At 40.3% G+C, this 23,182-nt stretch overlaps 1 protein-coding gene across 3 annotated transcripts in view; it reads left to right on the forward strand.

The window, feature by feature from the left end:
- The first annotated feature begins 562 nt into the window (after nt 1–562).
- LOC146631228 (integrin alpha-L-like) overlaps nt 563–23,182 on the forward strand; it is a 30,365-nt gene continuing 7,745 nt past the window's right edge. For 2 of the 3 annotated variants that reach the window (XM_085355204.1, XM_085355206.1), the window contains exons 1-21: nt 563–609; nt 1,847–1,921; nt 3,743–3,872; nt 5,388–5,470; nt 5,557–5,642; nt 5,729–5,843; nt 9,136–9,266; nt 9,368–9,510; nt 9,655–9,805; nt 10,027–10,162; nt 10,262–10,335; nt 10,915–11,029; nt 11,221–11,363; nt 11,867–12,013; nt 12,100–12,297; nt 19,453–19,583; nt 20,334–20,488; nt 20,581–20,747; nt 21,052–21,168; nt 22,365–22,435; nt 22,519–22,660. In XM_085355204.1, coding sequence (XP_085211330.1) covers nt 1,879–1,921; nt 3,743–3,872; nt 5,388–5,470; nt 5,557–5,642; nt 5,729–5,843; nt 9,136–9,266; nt 9,368–9,510; nt 9,655–9,805; nt 10,027–10,162; nt 10,262–10,335; nt 10,915–11,029; nt 11,221–11,363; nt 11,867–12,013; nt 12,100–12,297; nt 19,453–19,583; nt 20,334–20,488; nt 20,581–20,747; nt 21,052–21,168; nt 22,365–22,435; nt 22,519–22,660 — 2,478 coding nt within the window. In that variant the 5' untranslated portion in view covers nt 563–609; nt 1,847–1,878. The remainder of the gene's footprint in view (nt 610–1,846; nt 1,922–3,742; nt 3,873–5,387; nt 5,471–5,556; nt 5,643–5,728; nt 5,844–9,135; nt 9,267–9,367; nt 9,511–9,654; nt 9,806–10,026; nt 10,163–10,261; nt 10,336–10,914; nt 11,030–11,220; nt 11,364–11,866; nt 12,014–12,099; nt 12,298–19,452; nt 19,584–20,333; nt 20,489–20,580; nt 20,748–21,051; nt 21,169–22,364; nt 22,436–22,518; nt 22,661–23,182) is intronic. The other variant, XM_085355205.1, reaches the window with a different exon arrangement.

The raw sequence follows: 23,182 nt of genomic DNA on the forward strand, positions 1-23,182 counted from the left end.
TATACTTTTATTTATTCACTCCACATAAAATGTAATAAATAAATCATATAATACAAAAATCAACTATTCACATTTCAAGTTTTAACTATTTAAATTTTCAGCTTTTTCCTTTCACAAATTTAAAGTGAAAAGAACACAAAACACTGCAAACCACAACACAATTTAATATAAATTATAATATGAAAACTAAAAGAACATGCATATTCTCTGTCATATGGACCTGCATAAATAAACTTTCTCAATCCTTTATCATCTGCAACCGAAAATAGTTGTGGATGATTACTATACCTTTCTAATGTTGTTGTCCCTGCCTCTCTTTCTCTCTCTCTGGCTCTGTTCCTGTGCTACTGAGTGTAACTACCGCCCCTCCCCCCTCTGCCCAGCGTAAAGCACAAGGCTCGCGTGCAGAGTGAAGCGGAAAAAAAGTGCGAGAGAGAGGCTGAGAGAAAGAAGAAAAAAAAAACCCACGTGACGGCTCGCGATAAGGAGTCGGCTCGCGTCGTTCACGTCAAAGAGGCGGCTCTAAGAGCCATTTCGTTCGCGAACGACCCATCACTAGTAAGAGAAACACAAATGAACTGGGAAACCAGACTGATGCCGCAAAAAACAGTAAGCAGGGTGTACAACGTACACTTCAGTCTTCAGCACACGGGAGTATTAGCTTATTATGTACACGTTGGCAAGTTGTCTTGTGGCAACTGACGAATTGAAACACATGAGCGTGCTGTGTTTGCGACACACAACAACTGTCCTTTTATAACCCCACAAGTAGTGCTGGTCATTAGCCGCTAGCTAACTGAGCAAGGCTGTCATGGGTCTGTAGCTCTGTCCACCGTTTTAGGGACATATTTAGTTTTAAAGTAAGTTACAGGGCTTTCCCCTGCCTTTCTGGGGTGCTTATTTTTCACTGAAAACTATCTAATATGCATAGCCACGTAATTATGGATTATTATAATTACGCTATAAAATCACTGTAGTTTAAAGAAAATACATTAAAAACAGATTATATTCGATTAATAATCAAAATTTAACAATTCTTGCGCCTAATCCATAATAAAATAATGATAGAAAAATGTTATAGAACCAAACTATTGTAATTGTGTTTATTATTGTTTTTATTTATAAGTTTTAATTTAAATAAAGTCTGTTACATAAAACATGCACACACACACACACAGTGATATTTTATACTTTTTCCAGAATACTGTATATACTATGGCCACAAGTTTGCATTATGGTGCTGATCCAGAATCCTTCCCTTAATATTTATTCCTAGTTCTATAAACAATATGTCTTTTTGATTATTCAGTTTGTTTGACTATCCACTGCGCAAGGCAGAAAGCTTGTTATTTTATCTGTGTAAAGATACAATAATTTTGTTCCTGTAAAATCGGCATTTGGTCATATTTGAAATATTAATCAGCTAACACCTCTACTATGGACTTTTTAATGGGAACATATTAAGTTTGTCAGATCAACACAGCCCTGCCCATCAACACTATCAGCAGCAGGAGCAGCAGCAACCCCTCAACAGCAACATTGTTCCCCATCAGGTTAAAAAAAGGCTACGTTTGCTTTGCGTTGTCCCCACCTGATGACAATGATATATTTTGATAAGATTCCATATTAGATTATTGATGAATGTGGGTTTTTGTTATTCGGCCTGGTTCTGTGCGCCCCTTTTTAACTTTGAGAACCCGCCCCTTCAAAGATCTCTGCACGGCCCTGTGTCCAGATAAATGAGAGGTGTGACCCTCCCATTGTTTGTGTTTCCTCCAAGTTCTTGAACCGGGCATCCTGTTTGGTGCTCACTAAAATGCTGGCTTGTGTCTTAATCCTATTTCAGACTAAGAGATCGGACTAGAGCAACACAGGACGATGAAGGACCACATAGTCTGGCTCATCTGTACAGTGGCTGTTGGTAAGATTTGAAACAGGTTTCCTCCATTTGAAATAGACAGAGATCCTTTGTTTGTCTGGGGAAAGAGTTGTGGGAGTTTTTCTGAATATGGACTTTGTGTATGCACTTCAAAAACAGGCAAGTGATTTCTTCCACATGCTCCCACTTTTAGAAACAAAGCCAATTCAGTTCTATTTACATAGTACTAAATTAAAACAACAATCATTATATTATAAGGTAAAGACCATACAGTAATGTGGCAAAAAGGACGCCTCTGAAACTGATGAAATCTTCCCTTAAACCTTTGTGGAATTGTTTGTGTTACGTTAAAAGAGCAGATTGTATGAGTATCTGTGTTATAGATCGAAATTTATTGTATTATTTTTAGACACTCTCTCATTTCAAATGTGTAAAGAGTAATAAATATATCCAATGTTCCTCTGATCCTCTAGGATAAGCTAGCTAACTATACGTAATCACATTCAGGAGCTGGAATTCCTGAATGTGTTATGTGTTCCTGCACATGTGTTATTATAGTTAACAAAAAGTGGCCTCCTCCTAACCAGAGAGGGAATTGTTTTACTATGGAGGGAATGGTTTTTTAACTGATGAAGTACACAGAGCTCACATACAGTGGAGGAAATATTTATTTGATCACTCAGAAAACAATGAGTTGCCGGGGGGGAGCGACAGCGCAGCTCGAGAGAACCCAGCAAACAGATCTTCCAGGGCCTGGGTCTGGCGCTCTGCCTGGTCCTGTAGCTTCTGCAGTTGTTGTCAGCTACCCAGTCAGAGCGCAGGGGTTTCCAGTAGTTTATTGACTGTGTTGTCATCTCGATTGAACAGTAAAATATATCTGTCACTGGAAATGTATCAGGAAAGCCCACCCAAGTAAACGGTGTGTGAGAAACACCATATATAGAAAAACGTGTTCATAGATAATGAGTGTGACAAGGCTCACTCATGGATTCCCTCCAAGCACAGAATACCAACAGTTCATTCAGCTCTCACAAACACATTATCTCAGCTCACATATACAGTGTTGTGGAAAAGGCTTTGCCCCCTTCCTGATTTCCTAATTTTATATGTTTGACATTGAGTCCTTTACAGCTCTGTGGAAGAATTTTGGCCCACTCATCTTTGCAGTATTGTAATTCAGCCATATCAGAGGGTTGCTGAGTTAGTTTTATGCCAGATATAATGGGACACACAGCTTCCAAAAAGTCAACTTTTGTCTCTCCAGTCCACAGAGTATTTTCCCGAAAGTCTTGGGGATCAAAAAGATGTTTTCTGGCAAAAATTTATATTTCGCACATAGCCATATAGGGTTAGATTATTTCTCACTCCATAAATACAATCATTTAGAATATGCATTTTGTTTTTACCTGTGTTATCTTTGTCTAATATTTAAATTTGTTTGATGATCTGAAAGTGTGACAAACATGCAAAAAAAACGAAATCAGGAAGGGAGCTAACATTTTTTTACACCTTTGTACATCATATTCAGTGGACCTGCCCTGTTATCAAGTCCAGTTCTGGGCGTGCTCTTTTCATATTCCTTTTTTCACACTAGCTTCTCACCCCGTTCCACCATGTGCTCTTTGTACTGCCTCTTCTTCAGGCCCCAGCATGATACTGAAATAGGAAGAGACTGACTGATGCAAAGTGATCAGTCTTACCCGACTCACTGCCCCCAAATGATTCAGGCACACCTTTCCCATCTGCAGCAGTGCAAAAACCATTTCCCGTATAAGCTGTGCTTTTTGTTTATTGGTGATGCAGGTTTCATTTAGGGTATTAAAGTCTTAGTTAGTATCAATTTCATGCTTTTCACTTTCTCAGCTTCAACCATCCCTGCCTGTTTGGCTTTTAATATTGACACAAGAAATCCTGAAGTCTTTCTGGGTGAACCAGGTGATTTCTTTGGATACCGAGTGCTACAGTACTTGAACAAGTCTAGTAATAACAAAGGGTAAGTTTGACTCAAGACATCGTATAATACTGTATCCTGTGAGTGATCTAACACTGTTGAAAGCACTAATTAAAACTCTTCTGCTGCACTTCAAACCCAACGTTCAACGTAATTACATAGATTTAGTAGAAAATTTAGTAATAATTTAGTAAAAATCTATTTTTAAAAATAAATATTTAAGTTTCTGTAACATTTCTTCCTTTTTAAGTGCATGAAACTAATTGTTTTTGACTAATTTGAAATACTGCATGGATGAAGGGAACCACATTTAACAGTAATTTCAAGGAACTGAAGTCAAATGTCCTTTAATACTGTAATGAGCAGGCATAAGCAGGCACGAGGCGCAGTGAGTGAGTAGCTAGTTATTTACTGTGACTGGTATCACATGTTGGAGTGTGCAGTGTGATGCTTTCCTTATTAAAGAAAAAATATATTTCGGATGAATTTAAACCATTCTGATCCTTTTACAAAGTGTGTAATCACCTTTGGTGTTCTGACTCTGTTCCTCCAATCTTCTCTCTGTGTTTGTTTGTCTGTTTTGTTTCCCCGCTTATGTCAAGTTAATCTCATCTCCTTTTTCAGTTTTCTTCCTATTGTAAGTTTGGATATTAATATAAAGGAGTACAAATATATCCTAAAAACTTTCATATTTAATGAACCATCTATTCTTCAAAGCCTGAATATCTAAATAAAGGGGGAGGAGAGATGGTAAATGGACTGGTTCTTTAGCTGTTTAGCACTTAAACACTGATGACCCATCATAGCAGAACAGAATTCCAGCAGTGATAGGGGATAGGAGAGGACCCCCTGGAGTTTAGACACTGGTGGTGGTGTTGAAGATGCAGAGGCTTGGATGGGGGTGAGACAGGTTTTACAAACAAGTGAATGAGTACTGAAACTTAAAGCAGTCAGAGTGGAGAGTGATTGGCTCACAGAAGGCAGGCAAGAAAATGACTGGACTAGAATAATGAGGTTGGTATGAATTTGACACGGCACGGTGGTTAGCACTGTTGCCGCACAGCAAGAAGGTCCTGAGTTCAATTCCACCATCAGGCCGGGGTCTTTCTGTGTGGAGTTTGCATGTTCTCCCCGTGTTTGCGTGGGTTCCCTCCGGGTACTCCGGCTTCCTCCCACCGTCCAAAGACATGCAGCTTGTGGGGATAGGTTAATTGGATAATCCAAATTGCCACTAGGTGTGAATGAATGTGAGTGTGAATGGTTGTCTGTCACTTGTGTGTTGGCCCTGCGACAGACTGGCGAACTGTCCAGGATGTACCCTGCCTCTCGCCCTATGACAGCTGGGATAGGCTCCAGCGCCCCCCGCGACCCTGAAAAGGAGAAGCGGAAGCGAATGGATGGATGGATGGATGAATTTGACAGCGTGGGAAAATGTAAGCAATGTAGAGAATAGACTAGGAGCTGAAGACCCAGGAAAGCAGGCAGATGATTACAGACCCTCCCCATAGAACTTATGCATAAACTTCATTAACTAATTAGTGTCATCATTTTCCACAGGATAGTCGTCACTGCACCTCTCAGGCTAAATGGATCTGGAGGAATTTACCAACCTCACCAAAACAAGTGGTTCAAACCTACTGGTATCAACAGAATATTACACAATTTACAACTTACAACTAAATACATTACTGTAAAAGTTTGTGTATTTTATAATAAAATGCTTCAGTTGCAGAGGACCTGCAGTCAAACACAACAGCAGTCAAACATCTTGGCTTGTCGATCGCTGCTGATTCCTCCGGCTCCAGATTCACTGTGAGTAAATCACTCTCTCTCCTCATCACTGTGAGCAAAACAAATTAATATGCAGAGCTTTATTTAACTTTTATGCTCTGATTTAGGTTTGCAGTCCAAGTTTGGTGCATGAATGCAATGAGAACTCCTATCTGAACAGTATTTGTTATGAGCTCTCTGATCAACTCCAGAAAATCTCCTCTTTCAAACCTGCGTATCAAGGTAAAGTGTTCCTCCATGTTTATTTTAGTAAAAGTAAGTAAGTAAAATGTATTTATATAGCCCTTTTTACAGATAAAATGACAAAGTGCTTCACAATAAAACCAGAAATATAAATATAACCTTTGTGCCGCTGCCTGAAAAGTCCACATGCTTTGAACCTAGTATGTGGGACCAACAGTAACCTCTGACCTGAAGACTTAAGAGTTCGGGAAGAAGGAAGAGGTGCTCAAAGCTCAGAGATATACTGGGGAGTTTCATCATGTTGTACATTCTGTACAGTCTGAAGGCGATCCAATGATGATTCGCTGAAACAAGTAATCAGAGCGTTACAGTAATCTGAAGAGAGATGAAAGTAGAATAATCCTTTTCTCTCCCCACATGCCACTGCCATTCTTGTTTATAGCCTGGTCACTTCCCGGATCGATTACTGCAACTCTCTTCTTTTTGGTCTTAGTCACAAATCTATCCATAAGCTTCAACGTGTCCAGAACTCTGCTGCTCGTATTATCACCAGGACCCCTTCTATGCACCACATCACCCCTGCTCTGCAGTAGCTTCACTGGCTTCTGGTTAAATACCACATCAATTTCAATATAATTTTGTACATATTCAAGGCTATACATCATCTCTCGCCTTCATACCTCTCTGACCTGGTTCAAATCACCATCCCTTCTCGGTGTCTCAGATCCTCCTCTTCTCTTTCTCTTTCCATCCCTTCCCCCCGGCTAGCCACCATGGGGCGCAGGGCTTTCTGTTGCTCTGCCCCCCGTCTTTGGAACTCCTTCCACCTGAGATAAGAAACATCACTTCCCTCCCTCTTTTTAAGTTCAGACGCAAAACTCAGCTATTCACATTAGCCTATTCCACATAAATCTTTCCATCCTGCTACTTTAATTTATTTTATATATTTGCTCAACATTTTATCCTTATTATTTTGTAAATTGTTACGTTTGTTGTTGTTATAGCTTGTGTACAGTGTCCTCGAGTGTTTTTTAAAGGCACTTTCTTAAATAAAAATGTATTAATATTATTATTATTTTGATTTTGTCTATATTTAACTGGAGGAAGTTGCCATTAACCATTGTTTGATTTCTGACAGACAATTATTTAAACAAGACCATTTATAAAACTTAGAAGCTTTGAAAGAACAATATAACTGAATGTCATCTGCACAGAGGTGATAAGAACTATTACTGCAACGTCTGATAATTTGGCCTAGAGGGATTATATAAAGCAAAAAGAGAATCAAACCCGAAACAAATCATTGAGGGACCCCACAGGGCAGAACTGATGTTTCAGACAAAATTTGATACATACAGACAGTAAAAGATCTTTCACATAGATGCAACATGAACCATTTCAAAACAACACCAGTAATCCTAAACAAGCCCTTAAGCCTATTTATCATGATCAATGGTATTAAAGCAGAGGTGAGATCCAGTAGAACCAGAATTGTTTACTTTCCAAAGTCTGCTGTGATCAAAATGTCACTAGGCATGTTACAGTGGGGCAAAAAAGTATTTAGTCAGCCACCGATTGTGCAAGTTCCCCCACTTAAAATGATGACAGAGGTCAGTAATTTGCACCAGAGGTACACTTCAACTGTGAGAGACAGAATGTGAAAAAAAAATCCATGAATCCACATGGTAGGATTTGTAAAGAATTTATTCGTAAATCAGGGTGGAAAATAAGTATTTGGTCACCTCAAACAAGGAAAATCTCTGGCTCTCACAGACCTGTAACGTCTTCTGTAAGAAGCTTTTCTGTCCCCCACTCGTTACCTGTATGAATGGCACCTGTTTGAACTCATCATCTGTATAAAAGACCTGTCCACAGCCTCAAACAGTCAGACTCCAAACTCCGCCATGGCCAAGACCAAAGAGCTTTCGAAGGACACCAGGAAAAGTATTGTAGACCTGCACCAGACTGGGAAGAGTGAATCTACAATAGGCAAGCAGCTTGGTGTGAAAAAATCAACTGTGGGAGCAACCATCAGAAAATGGAAGACATACAAGACCACTGATAATCTCCCTCGATCTGGGGCTCCACGCAAGATCTCATCCCGTGGGGTCAAAATGATCATGAGAACGGTGAGCAAAGATCCCAGAACCACACGGGGGGACCTGGTGAATGACCTGCAGAGAGCTGGGACCAAAGTAACAAAGGTCACCATCAGTAACACACTACAACGGCAGGGAATCAAATCCCGCAGTGCCAGACGTGTTCCGCTGCTGAAGCCAGTGCATGTCCAGGCCCGTCTGAAGTTTGCCAGAGAGCACATGGATGATACAGCAGAGGATTGGGAGAATGTCATGTGGTCAGATGAAACCAAAGTAGAACTTTTTGGTATAAACTCAACTCGTCGTGTTTGGAGGAAGAAGAATACTGAGTTGCATCCCAAGAACACCATACCTACTGTGAAGCATGGGGGTGGAAACATCATGCTATGGGGCTGTTTTTCTGCCAAGGGGACAGGACGACTGATCCGTGTTAAGGACAGAATGAATGGGGCCATGTATCGTGAGATTTTGAGCCAAAACCTCCTTCCATCAGTGAGAACTTTGAAGATGAAACGAGGCTGGGTCTTCCAACACGACAATGATCCAAAACACACCGCCCGGGCAACAAAGGAGTGGCTCCGTAAGAAGCATTTGAAAGTCCTGGAGTGGCCTAGCCAGTCTCCAGACCTCAACCCCATAGAAAATCTGTGGCGGGAGTTGAAAGTCCGTGTTGCTCGGCGACAGCCCCAAAACATCACTGCTCTCGAGAAGATCTGCATGGAGGAATGGGCCAAAATACCAGCTACTGTGTGTGCAAACCTGGTAAAGACCTATAGTAAACGTTTGACCTCTGTTATTGCCAATAAAGGTTATGTTACAAAGTATTGAGTTGTATTTTTGTTATTGACCAAATACTTATTTTCCACCCTGATTTACGAATAAATTCTTTACAAATCCTACCATGTGGATTCATGGATTTTTTTTTCACATTCTGTCTCTCACAGTTGAAGTGTACCTCTGGTGCAAATTACTGACCTCTGTCATCATTTTAGGTGGGGGAACTTGCACAATCGGTGGCTGACTAAATACTTTTTTGCCCCACTGTAAGTAAAGTGGTTTCAGTGGAATGCAATTTGCTCAAACCAGACTGGAAAAGGTCCATTACGTTGTTTTCTTCAAAAAGTAGTTAAGTTATTCTGCTACTGTTTTTTTCAACAATATTTAATACAAATGGTAATTTTGACCTGTAACTGCCTGGAAGAGTTATGATTAAATATGTTTTATTTTTCCAGAATGCACCAAAAAGACAGTGGACCTCGTCTTTCTGTTTGATGGATCAGGGAGTTTGACTCAAAATGAATTCAACAGAAATAAAGATTTTATTGTGGAGATAATGGACAGCCTGAAGAACATGTCGATCAAGGTCAGTTCACTACTGCAACATTTAAGCATTCACAGCTTTTATTTGTTAAGATATATTTACCGTTTAGTGTCGTATCTAAATAATTTATGTTGGTTTTTCAGTTTGCAGCAGTTCAGTTTGCCACAAGAGTCCACAAAGTGTTTGACTTCAATGACTATAAAGCCGGACGTGCTCTTGATAAACTCATGAAAGAAAATCATTTAAAAGGTCTCACCAACACACACAGAGCCATCGAATTTGTTCTGTAAGTTCAGTTATAATAAAAGAAGAAAGGCTCAACACAACTGTGACATTATTTGCATCTTAAGTTTGTTGATTTACTGTTAATGTGTTCATGTTCACAGCTTGGTTTATTGTGTTACAAAAGCTGTTTTTACTTTTGTTTCAGTGATGAAATCTTTGACAACAAAGCTGCAGGCGCCTCTCCTGATGCAACTAAAGCTCTGATTCTAATCACAGACGGAGATCCCTCTGATACAGACAGAAAAGGGATAATTAAAAAATATGATGAGAAAAATATAATTCGTCTTGTTATTGGGGTAATGCCATATATCATGTCTCCTTTTTTGTCACGTTTGGTTTCTTCTGTTCACTTCTGTATAACAATCAATGCTCTTTTTAATATATGTGATGAATATGAGTTTATTGTTGTGGGTCAGAACAAGTAAATTCCAATTTTTATTCTAATATTGTGTTTTTTTCTTATGCTGATGTCAGACTTGGAACTCCTTCATGTTTTAAAGCTGTGTTCTGGTTTCAGATCAAGGATGCAAAGCTGGATAAATTTAGGGCCATCGCTTCAGAACCAAAAGACAAAAATGCCTTCAAAATTGAGAATTATGATGGACTCACAGGAGTACTGGAGAATTTTCAGAAAGATGTCTTTGTTATGGAAGGTGGGGTCTAATTTCTTTCAATCAAGAATCAAGAATTCATGTCATCTCATCTTCCACATGTGCAGCTGTAACGTGTACTCCCTGATGGTCCATATTTAGGTTCCAAAGGGGCTCAAGCAAGAAACCTGACTGATGAAATGTCTCAGAGTGGATTCAGCGCTATTTTCAACAAGGTGAGCAAAATCTATCTGAGCACCCTAAAGAATCATCTGGAAATCAGACTAAAGCAGGGGTCTCAAACTTAAATGAGCTGTGGGTCACTGCCTGCACTGTCATCTCATGTGAGGGCCACTTTTAGTGTTCAGTAGTACAAACAAGAAAACACCCACAAATATTTCCCAAAATGTAGTGTTTTGTTTGTTTGTTTTTTAAATTTCAAATATTGTATAACAAGACAAAACTGCAAACATGAATGCACATTTTTTCTCACACTTAACTAACTTAAGCCTTTCATTGACCTACCAAATAAGCGAATTGGTACTCTCTTTCTGGCCAGACACAAGTGCAGACATAAATGTACAGTGAAGGGCCAAATTGCATTATATTTCTTCATATCAATATACGGAGTTTGAGTGAAGGACTTTATCCATGCTAAATTTAGCACTTCAGCATCCTTAAAACTTTTCTGCTGCTGACTAACTGGAAAATGAGTCCAGCTGCAGCAGGTCAGATGACACAGTTGATCTTCCGCTTCCTTTTCTAACCATACCTGGGATTCCTGTTTCATTACACCTGCACATTCCTGTTTATAGGATACACTGATTCTGGGTTCAGTGGGAACAAACAGCTGGCGTGGTTCTCTCCAAGAACGTCGAGATAAAACAGAAACAATTGAGGATCAAGAAATGGAGATGGACTCCTACATGGGTAAACTTTATTTACACATTATCTGATGTTTCTTTTTTAAAAATAAGATTTCGTTATTTGGCTCAACACTACAACAAATGAACTTTGGAAGGTTCCAGTCTAAATCAGTTTTAATATCTTCCAAGTACAACAAATACACACATTAGTTTTTCAAATAAAAACATGTTGTGTGTTATATTTGCCTCTTGCAGGATATTCTGTCTCTGTTGGAGAGAGAGGTGGGGTTTCTTTGTATTTCACGGGTGCACCCCGGTTTCAGCACACAGGACAGGTTGTACTTTTCAAACAAAACAGCAACAACTGGACCACAGCACAAAGAATAACTGGAGACCAGGTCGGTTACTTATATGGTAATTTTACTCTTCATATGGCTCAGTTTGTTTTTGGAAGTCATTGTGTGTCACCATGTCATTGTTGATACCTGATTGTAGTGTTGCCTTGAAATAAATGCAAATTTTCTTGATCAAATCTACTGTTATTTCTATTTTAAATCACTTCTATGTGTAGATCAGTGATTCACATTAACAATTATAGAAAGGTGCTCTATATTATAAAGTAAAGACAGTGAAATATTAGAGAACCACAACAAGCAGACGATCAGCATGATCAAACACTTGATTGAACTCTAGTAACAGGAACAGACATCTAGCAGACTGGTTGAGATAAAATAAGACAGAAAATAAGAGCATGGAGATAAACCACAAATGTCAAACATGACAAAACACAAGCTAAAGGAGAGAGAAGACAGAAGTCACCAAGGTGCTTTAGTGATATCCCTAAATGATATAAATCTATAATTAAAACAACACTGAACTAATGATATAACTAACTTGTCAGATCGGTTCCTACTTCGGCGCCGAGCTGTGTTCGGTGGATATTAACTCAGACAGTGACACTGATTTCCTGCTGGTGGGAGCGCTAACGTTTTACCAGCTTCAGGAGAAGAAAGAAGGTCAGATCTACATCTACACTCTGACTGATGAGGTGAGCCACCACTTTGTGATATTACAGTGTGACATTCAATGCTTTCATGATCAAACTCAATGAACTAATCTCCTCTTTTCTCATAGCTGCAACTGAAAAGTGAACTGATTGTGATGGGACCATCCATGGGTAGATTTGGCACCACCATATCCAGCCTCGCAGACCTGAATGGAGATGAACTCCGAGACGTTGCTGTCGGAGCTCCGCTTGAGGATGATAACAGAGGTGCTGTGTATATCTACCATGGCAACAAGCAGAGAGGAATATGCAGCACTTTCAGCCAGGTGAGAGACGGACAGAGGCAAAAAGGTGACCATAAATAATCAGCAATTTCAGTTTCCCTTCTTATGAATCCCTGCTTATCAAACTATATAAACATAAAAGATATTTAAAGCTACTGTGTCATCTTCATCTGGTTATTACATTCCTCAGGAGCCCCTTGAAGTTAAAAACTTCATTCTGCAGGACACTGGGCCAACAATTCCAATGACTTCAGATATGAAAACACCTTATTTTTATAAAAATTCTTGGTCTTGGACCTGGGGTTTAAATATTGGACTTTATTGTTCTATATTGGTTTCTCAGTTGCTTATCAGTAGTATATAACTGATAGGTTTGCTCGTTCACGTACGTGCACGCACACATTCACATTCATGCATGTGAACATGTGCGTGCACTACCCTATCCAGAACTGACAAGCTTGCTCATTGACGTAAACCCCGCACCTGTTTCCTCCTAGTGGGTGTGTTTTAATTAGGTTTTAATGTTTTCTCTGTTGATGATGTATTTCGGTTTTCAGTGTGAATTTATACAAACAGGAATTACTTTTTTATAGATGGAGGATCCAATTTTTTAATGTTGTTTTATCCTAACACTATGGAAAAGCCCTACAACAAGACTTGTTTGTTTTTAATCAGCAATCTGAAAGCTACATTTTCTGGATTTGTTTTTTAACTTGGAAAATAAAGCCTTATAAGAGTATTACTATTTCTAATTGTGGAGTGGAAGACCTATTTGGTTTTTTGGATGTTAGAAGCAACCTTATTGGATTTGTTTGACCCCCGTTATCTTACCCTCTGCAAGTCGAATTGTCAGTTAGACCAACACACGATCTTGCTCAACCTCCTGTTTTGCTTTCCTTTTATAGCTCTTTCCTGTTGGAGGACGTATTGTTTAAATCATGTGTAGTCTGTCTGAGAAAACGCAGTCCAAACCTTTGAAATGTCCTTTCATCAAAAACATTTGATGTCTGATGGCCAGCATTTGTTTCCCGAGAATTTGGACACCTACGGACATGTGAGGGCGTCCTGGTGTGTATCCTCAGTTACCCCCACCCAGCTGACACGTTTGCTCATCCATGTAAATGAAGTATTTTAGGGATCTACATTTCTAAATGTAAGACAAATACCATGTATTGAGTTCGGTGCCATCTTCAAGCGTAGACGTGTTATTAACAGGCCATATATTATTTAATTCAGTGTAATTATACGTAGTACACTAAGTATTTCGGTTTTCAGTGTGAATTTTATAAAAAAAGGAATTATTTTTTTAAACATGCAGGATCAAATTATTTAATGTTGCTTTATCCTTACACTGTGGAGAAGCCTTAAAGAAAGGCCTTCCTTGCGTTTGCGTATCAGATTTGTTTTTAACTTGATAAAACACAGTGTTAATCTTTTTTTTTTTCTTAAATCAGCTTTTTCACAGGTATCTGGGAAAACGCAGGACAACTTGCGTGAACTACCCTCCAGAACTGTCTAGAGTTCAAAGACTATGCGTCTCTTTTTTTTGCCTGTCCCGTTTGGCTCTTTTGCCATCAGAATTATTGTTTAAAGGCGAAGAAAGATGCCCAACGGATTTACTTTACCAAATGGACCATCCCAGACTTGCTGTAATGGTCTATTTGATTCACCTTTTATTGTTTATTTTATTTTCACTTGCTAAATACGGGACAGACTTGACTGGGGAAAAGAAAGGGGAGAAAGAAAGAGGGAAAGAAAAACAGCGGGGAAGAGTAACGGTGATAAAGGGCAAAAAACAAAAACCAACAAAATAAACAGACAAAAAATACATATATCAATCACCTGGATCACCTGTTGAGAAAGAAAAAAGAGAAAACAAGCAGAAAAAAAAACAATATAATAAACAACATCATCACGATGATCTATGGGAATATAACAGTAAATACTAAATATTAAACATTATTGTGCAGCACGTAAGATCGACAGCACACAGTGTGCTTTGAGGTAGCAGCCAAAAAGGGTGTAGTTTGTGGGTGTGATCACCCGTGTGTACACCTGTGAGCATGAGCGCGCTTGTATTTAAAAGGTTCCTTCATGTAATGATCTGCTAGAGGGTGTGGGGGAGCCACAGCCCTATCCCCCAGGGCATGAAGCAGGTATGGAGGAGATCAAGACTCCAGACATCCAGAGGCCCCAAGAGCAAAGGAGACCAAGGAAGAACAAAAGAGGGGCAGCCGCGCCACTATCCCAGAAAGAGCTGAGGAGAGCCCCAGATGAGGGGTCACACAGCAGCCGCGGAGCAGAAGACAGGGGGGGTTGCAGTGACGCGCCCGGGAGCTCCGCCGGCAGCCAGCCGTGCCAGAGTGACCGAGCCCCAGGCTGAGAGGCCGAGGGCACCCCACCCCCGAAGTGGCCCGAGCGAGCCACAGGCGCCAGGCCCCGATAAGCGGCCGCCAAGGAGTGAGTCGGTGTGTACCTGGACGCCCATCCCCGGACACAAAGAACCACCAACGCACCGATGTCTGAGGGAGTCCGCCACTGGCAGGGGGAGTGGTGGGGGAGATAGGCCTCCATACCTTGGAGGGCCTGAGATGTCCCCAGAGAGGTGGCGTCTGATACCCGACCTGACATATAGACACAGAAATACAGGCACACACAGATACAAACATCCATTCCCACCCTCATGCTCTCATATGCAATTACTCAACACTCACCCAACGTGGAGACAGACATAAAGAGACGCTGTACACACGATCACACTCCCCAAGCGTACTCTAAGCCCCAGGTCTAGGTACCCTTGCCCCTGGAGGGGGAAACTGCACCCAGACCCAGGTGGTGTTACCCTTTTCCCTGCGGTGGGGAGAGGCAGACCACCCCGACTCCGCAGCAGCAGGGAGGCCCCACATTCCAGACCCCAATCGGACGGCCAACTCCTCCTCCTGGCCCCCCCGCTCCAGCAGGCAGCAGAGAACGGGGGTTTGTGAAGACTCCAAACCTCCCTCCGCCCGCTCATTGTAGTGTTGATGCATGTGTGTTCTAAGGTGCATTTAAAACCCAGGAGGGCATGGAGCTGCCTGCCAGAGAGCAGCAGGTAAGCGCATAGCCCCCCCTGATAGCCCTCAATGTCTACGTGTATTTAAAATTGAGAGGTGGGCAACGACGCCAGGGGTGAGGTGTACACCCTGATGGTAACTTGGATTCCGTGTATCGTGCCCACCCCCAAGATCCTATATGTATGTGTAATGAGAGTGTGAGTAATGTGAATGTCTAAGTTGTGGGATAAAATTGAGGCAGAGGCAGCCAGAAGGGGACGGGGGGGGGGGGGGGGGGGGGGTAGCCTCCTCTGCACCCTGGTGACATACCCCTACTCCAAGGCCCTGCATGTGTGGGCGATTGTGGTGGACCGGGAAGAGGGAGGCAGCTGGAGATGGGGAGGGAAGGCCTGTGTGTCTCTTTAAAATCGTAGATGTTGAATTTTAGGCTACATGTTATTTATCTCCCACTGAGTCTGTTTGTCATATGCTATGTATAAAGGCTCTGGACCTTTCCAAAATGGCGTAGATCTGGCTTTAGTGTGATTAATTTACCACAATTTCAATTTCTGGGACGTTTTCAATTTTCACTCCTGTGACTACGACGAGTGTGGCTAGTTTTTTGTCTATTTGTGAAACTGAGCATGGGTGTGGACACTTCAAACTATACTGAGTGATGTGAGTTTTGTGCTGGATCACTTTCTTCAATTGTTAATTTTCTGGGAGCCCTGAAGACCCAAATTAGGGCTTTCAAGTTTTGCCCTGCCCCCCGGTCTGTGCAAGGTTGTGCGGCAAATCCCAATGTGGATGTTGAAGGTCCAGCCAGTCGGCGGAAAGACCAATTGATGCCTGGACGTGCATTGGAGCCGCAAAAAAAAATTGGATCCTCCATCTATAAAAAAACAATTCCTGTTTGTATAAATTCACACTGAAAACTGAAATACACTCCTAATCAAACAGATAAAACATTAAAACCTAACTAGAAAGTGCATTTTCTGAAGAAACTGCAGTGTGAATGCTTGAATCTGAATGTATGCACTGAAATGAATTAATTGCTGAATTTTGAGTTAAAAATATTGAATGAGATTTAAAAAAAACAAAAAAAAAAACGAATTTAACCTGAAAACAAAGGTGCTGAACTGCTAAAAGCTGAAGGTTACACAGAAGAAGGAGTTGGAAAAAAACTGAAAATGTTTTAAATGTAAATTATAAAACCCTAAGAAATGAGAAAAGAACATTTAGAGTCAGAAAACATCTGAATGAACATTAAAAGGTCATATTCTTTGAATCACTGAATGACTCAAATGTGATCCCTCCACTTTGATCCACACAGTTTAAAAAGTTTAAATGCCTGAGCTTTGAAAGATACGGTGTTGGAAAGAGAACAATAATGGCGACAATTTGAGGGTAAAATGATGGCTGTAACACTGTGGACACAGCAGCAGTTGAAAGAGAAGTGTTTAAGATGAATCTTGGTACAGTGGCAGGCAGAGCTCGTTAAGCAGGCAGGTGTGAGCCTGGTTGCTATAGTGACCGCACCCAATGGCTCCATACACACGTACACAGACATGCGCCTCACTTTTGCTGCTTAAAATGAACAGAAAAGTCAGGCCGAAACAAATCGTTCCCAAATGAAAAGTAAAAGTCGTATTGACAAAATTCTTTCACCGTGAGTGACAGCAATGTCTAGTCTACTGAATTCTCAGTTTTCATGCCTGTGGAGTTTATTATATGGACGTGGTGACAGTGGAAAGACACCATGCTCTTCTGATTTTCAAACGAACCTTCTGAGCCATTTTAACATTAGAGTCTATGGAAGAGTTGGAGGGAGGAGGCTGTGCATTGGTGACATTTACGAAAGAACCATAACACCTAGGACAATAGTAAACACATTGGATGAAAGAGGACAGCGATGGCTACGTTTTGAGGGTAAAATCATACCTGTAGAGCAAACGCTGCGGACACAGCAGCAGTTTTAAAAAAGATTTTAAGATTAATTTTTTTGCTCCTCTCACTCTAGCAGTTGAGCTGCCTCACTCTAGCCCCAACATTCCGTCCCATACACACCCATTATAAACTCTGAAACAGGTGAAAAAACATCATGAAACTTAAACTGGAACTGAAGAAAAAGTATAATAGATATTGAAAAGATCTAAGAACTAGGAGGAGACAGGGGGTTACGTCAACGAGCAAAGCTGTCAGTTATATACTACTGTTATCTACGTTTCTGCATAGAACATATTATATTTGTTCCCTTAGTATTTCCTCCCTCATTCTCAGGTGTCTTTATTCATGTCAGATAGCTGAAAGGCTACTACGTGCAGTGGACCCAAAAACAGACTCAGAGTCTGCTTACTTGGAAAGTGGGGAGTAGGGATGGGTATCGTTTAGGTTTTATCCGATACTGGTGCCAAACCGGTACTTTTGAAACAGTGCTGGTGCTTAACCGGTGCTTAAAGAATGGAAAACACAAACTTTGTCCAAAAACCTCTCATGTTTAGCTGTTTTTTTGTAAAAAGATAACAATGTTAGCCTTTTTTGCAGCTATGGGGCATATATGGCATCACTCTTGGCTGGAAGCAGTGCTTAAACAATGGAAAAACACCAACTTTGTCCAAAAACCTCTCATGTTTAACTTTTTTCCACTTTTTCTTTGGTCATTTTAGCCTTTTTGGCCAGGGTGAAGGGAGTATCTGCCATCAAACAAGAAGACAGCCGCATGTAACTACGATGGTGTTTGCTAGTTCACCTTACATGCATTAATTTAATAACGTGGTTAGCCTACTCAACGTAAATTACACACGAACAACATTAAGCTCCTCACGCAGAGAAGAACGGCTGCTGCTGCCGTCATCATCCGTCATCATTTCTGCTACACTGGCAGGGCTAGGGGCCAGGACTCTCCTCTTCGGGTTCTTGGGGATGTTGCTAACTCCGGGTCTGATAACAGGCACCACACCCGCAGTAGATGTGCTCGGTGTGAGCTCTTGCAGCAAGCTATCAAATACGGTGCATTTCTTGGCTTTTAAAAAAACGCTATGCGTTGCCAGGTGTTTCATCAGATTCGAGGTGTCACCTCCTTTGACAGTATCACAGTATCAGCTTAAAGCACTTGTTGCAGGCTGCTGAGTTTGCATCTTTTGCTGTGAAGTACAGCCAGACTTTTGACCGCTTCGCCTTGAGCATTTTTAATCTGTAGCTCTGCTCTAAAAGAACGTACGTACCTGGGCCCGCCTACTATCCTTGGAAAGGTAAAATGATTGGCTAGAATCCAAAGTGTACAACATCTCAGGAAAAATAGCACCGAAATAAAGCACCGAAATAAAGCACCGAAATGTGCGCTGCTTTTCGGTCTGGTTACTACCGTTTACCGGTACCCATCCCTAGTGGGGAGTAGTGCGCTCTGAGGGGGAGTGAACTGGGTGAGTGTCCAGGCTTAAGGTGAACTGAGCAAACCAAGATGTCTGACCTTTTCTCTCCTTTGCACTGACCTGGAGGTAAATGGTGAGAAGGAGGGCAGGCAGGTGAGATGTTTGAGCTTTTGCTTTTTCCAGAGCAGTGATCGAGGAGTAGACTAGCAGCAGAGAGAACCAGTAGAGCAACAGGTAAGTTTCAATGCTGACCCAAGGAAGAGGAAACTGGAGGTGCAGGTAGACTGATGTTAACACTAGGAGTAACAAGGTAAAGCTTAAACATTGAGGCCAATTTATCACCAAGGGGTAGCAGACGATCTGGTGGAGAGTAGAAGTCTGTGCTGTTTATAAATAGCGTCCCGCTGAGTTATTTGTTTCCTTTGCCTTGTGTTTAGTTTATTTCCATCCTTCTATCTCATTGACTTGATTTTCATGTCTCATTATCCTCCTCTGTCCACTTAGCCTTAGCTATTGTCCACATAACAATATTTTCTATTTACACTTTGCCACAGCATCGTATTTCCCTCCTCACAGCAAGCAAAATTATTTGTCCATTTCCAGGTCAGTGACTCCAGTTAGCTGAGGTAAAACCTTGCAGACAGCTAGGAGCACAGTTGTCCAAACAAAACAGCCATCTATCTGTAAACAGAAAAGGCTTCGATGAGAGAGTGAAGAGGAAAATGTATAAATACAACTTTTGTCTCCACCATGCAAGATGAGCATTGTTTTAGCTGTCAAATCTCTTGTTCCAGAGAATCACAGGAAAAGAAGTCACACCTGGGATAAAATTCTTTGGACAGGCCATCGATGGAGCTATTGACCTTGGAGGGAACGGACTCCCAGATATTGTGATTGGATCACAGGGTGCTGCTGTTGTCTTTAGGTATCAGAACTCTGTGCACGATTTATGTTGCTAAGTATTGTACATATCTACCTTACAAAGGCTTGATGCCAAACTACATACAAGATGCAATTATAAAAAACAAAAAATCTTTCCTGACTTAAATTTACTCTCCACCGCTCAGTTTAACTCATTTTGCCCTTTGGATCACTTCCTGTGCTTCTGCTACATGTCGTCCTTAGAAGCCTTGTTCTGACCAGCTGTCTGCACCTTTGCAAAGCGCTCTGCTTCTGCTCTACTATGTCAAAATAGCAACCCTCATACTTTGTGTTTTTTTCCAAAATTAAAATAAAGTTGGAGTTATTTAAATGCAACCTCAGATGGATAGCCACATAACACTCACCAATTAGTTACACTGTGGGAATGTCTTAAAGGCAAAGACCTGGATGGCCTTCAGCTTGCAGGCCCGTCTTTTTTTGGAACCAGCTCCCACATTAGATTCTGGAGATAGCTACCATCACTACTTTTAAGATTAGGCTTAAAACGTTTCATTTTGATAAATTATAACGTTGAGGCTGGATCTGGTGACCCTGAATCTTCCCTTAGATAAGTTAGAACTAGAACCAGCATGCTGTGGATTTTGTACAGTCTTTACCTTACAATACAAAGTGCCTTGAGGTGACTGTTGTTGTGATTTTGTGCCATAAAATTATGTCCTGGCACATAAAACCTTACTACTGAAATGCGGAAGTACGTTCTATTTTGACACGCCTGTTCATAAATGTCTTTCAGGGCCAAGCCCATCTTTGACGTGATGGCTCATCTAACTTTCCAACCTAAGGAGATAAACACTGAGATATTTGATTGTCTGGGTGCCGATGAAATTTTACCTATGGTTACCTTAACAGCCTGTTTTGAAATGGTAAAAGTAACAAAGAGCAAACAAGGTAGGTACCACATCCAGTAAAGATAAACAATTAAAAACTGCTGATTGCATCCTGTGAATGCATCATTTCAATTTTGCTTTTCGGGTTTACAGAGGCTGTGAGGTCTGGACTGAACATCACATTCACAGTCGCTGTGGATCCGATGAGACAAAAATATCGAGGTTTCTTCAGTCAAACTGATAAGACAGCCAGAAGTCTTACCTCCACCTATGAGATGCTTGATGAAACAGCTTGTTTTAACTTCTCCATCTACATGCATGTATGAAGCTAATAATATTTGCAAATATACTTAATCTGTTTATAATAAACTTTCCCATTCTGATCTTTGACTTAGCTTTTCTTTACTTTTCCCCATAAAGATGACAGTTAATTACTTCAAGAGTTACTCCTAGTAGGCTTTCAAAGGGGTAAAGAGATAAAAGAATAACAGTAATGTTAACCATGATCCTAATCCTTTGTTATCCTGTCCTTTAGCTTTTTTTAAACTCAAACTTTCAGAGATAAACAAATAATTTCTAACTCTATATAACAGATAAACCTTTTGTTCTGGTTTTGCTTTACAGAAATGTGTGAGTGAATTATTGTCACCTATCAGCATCAAATGTAACTTTTCCCAAGCTGACAATGAGACTGCAGCCACCACCCTGAATGTGGACAGCAAACGGCAGTCCGTTGTTGAGGTATGTACGGTGGCAAAACACCATACAATGAAATTAAATGTTAAATGGATCGGTACTTATATAGTGCTTTTCTACTCTACCCTGAACACTGACAGTTGCATTTCAGGGTCAGGGTACTGGGCCGGGGGCGGCATTACCTGGGCTAACGGTACTCTGGGGTCTTGGGTTGCTTAGGGTTAGCATGTGGTTTGTTCAGGTGTTTGCAAAGGCCCAAATTTCTGTTAGCAACATCATGCATTTGTTTCTGTTCTCGATGCAGTTTCCACTTTACCATCGCATTCTTGTCCTTTGTCCTTCACTTTTGTAAAGATGATGTCCATAACCAGGCTGTAGACTCCGCCAGAGTGATGCTAAAAAAACTAGTTTCATACATTTATTACTTCTAGGCTGGACTACTGTAATTTGTTATTATCAGGATGTCCTGAAAACATCCTGAATCACTTTCAGTTGATCTAAAATTATATAAATGAATTTAAAATCCTGCTCCTCACATACAAGGTCTTAAATAATAAACTTATGGGATAGATAAAGCTTTTGGAATGGCCTTCCCGAAGCCCAAACCTCAGCTTTATTGAAACCTTGTGGACTAAGCTTAGGAGCCAGGTGCGTGCCAGGAAAGCAACCAAATGAACTCTAAAAGTTCTGCTAAGAAAAGTGATCCAATATTCAGCCCTAAGTTTCTTGATGGCTGCCAAAAACATCTGGTTATGTTGCAGCTTGCTAACTAAATATTAGTGGGGTATACATATGTATTTGGGTCGGTATGTATAGTTTTTACCTTGTTTGGATAAATTAAAACTTGTACACCCAATTTGTATTTTTTTTTAATTAATTAAAGATATTTCAGTGAACTGTGGCTAATTCCACAATAATACATACCAAGAAAGAAAAGAAATTCTTAAAAGCCCCAAATTACCATTACATTCATGCCCATAATAAGCATAGGCAAACTTATAAGAGGATAACAGGCAACAGAGCCTGTAAACTACAAAGCTTTTGGCAGCATATTAATTTCTTTACATTTGACGGGACTTTAACATACTTACCAAATTAAAAGTTAACTTAGTTTGTCACATCAACATCATTTGGATCCAATAAGACATCGAAATTGTTCTACTCCAACTTTTTAGAACTTTATATTTTGATACAAACCAATTCTCTGACATCAGATAAACAGATGTATTATTTTTTCACAGGTTCCCTTTAAAAAAGCGTGTAGAAAAAATGCCACTTGTATCGCTGAACTGGATGTGGATTTCAGTTTTATGTACGTATATGTGACAATCATAGCATAGAAACTATAAGACTGAAGTCACATGTTTAATGTAAAAGGTTCTTTGTTTCTCTCAGGACTACACAATTATTAGTGGCAGAAGATGCGTACTTCAACGTGTCTATAAAACTGGCCAATCACGGTGATGACTCGTACAACACCATGCTAGCGATGCACTATCCTCCAGGCCTCTCCTTCAGTAGAATGACACTTATAGAGGTAACTCAGACTTTAAACTCATCTAATCTGATTAAATGATCTAATTTAATCCCAAAATAGATTTGAATAACAACTGCTATTTAAAGAATCAAGCCATGGTTTTACACATCACTAAATTTACAGGTTGTGGGGAGCACTGCTGTATGTGCATGAGGGGTGTGCTATATGCATATGTAAAAGTGTGTTCAGAAACTGAGCTCTCTTAACTTCTTCCATGTTTCTGCTGGGATTAAGAAAAGCATCTAAATGTATTTGGTGTAAATACTACAAGTTGAAAAATAATATTGTCACATAATATTTCAGTGAACAATTCTTTTCATGAAAATAAGGTTACTATGATTTTGGAGCAACTTAATGGTCAAAAGTATACAAACCTTTGAAGAGTATTAGTTGTTCCCTCAATTGCTGGTTCATGACAGTAGTAGTAATATTATTATCATTATTATTATTAATAATAATAATAATAGCAAATTTTGTTAAAAAGTTACAAAGTGCTTCATAAAAAGAAATATATAATTTATT

Source organism: Diplotaxodon limnothrissa, linkage group LG6 (assembly GCF_057381915.1).
Source record: "Diplotaxodon limnothrissa isolate DT_005_m linkage group LG6, D_limnothrissa_male_GT1.1, whole genome shotgun sequence".
NCBI lineage: Eukaryota > Metazoa > Chordata > Actinopteri > Cichliformes > Cichlidae > Diplotaxodon > Diplotaxodon limnothrissa.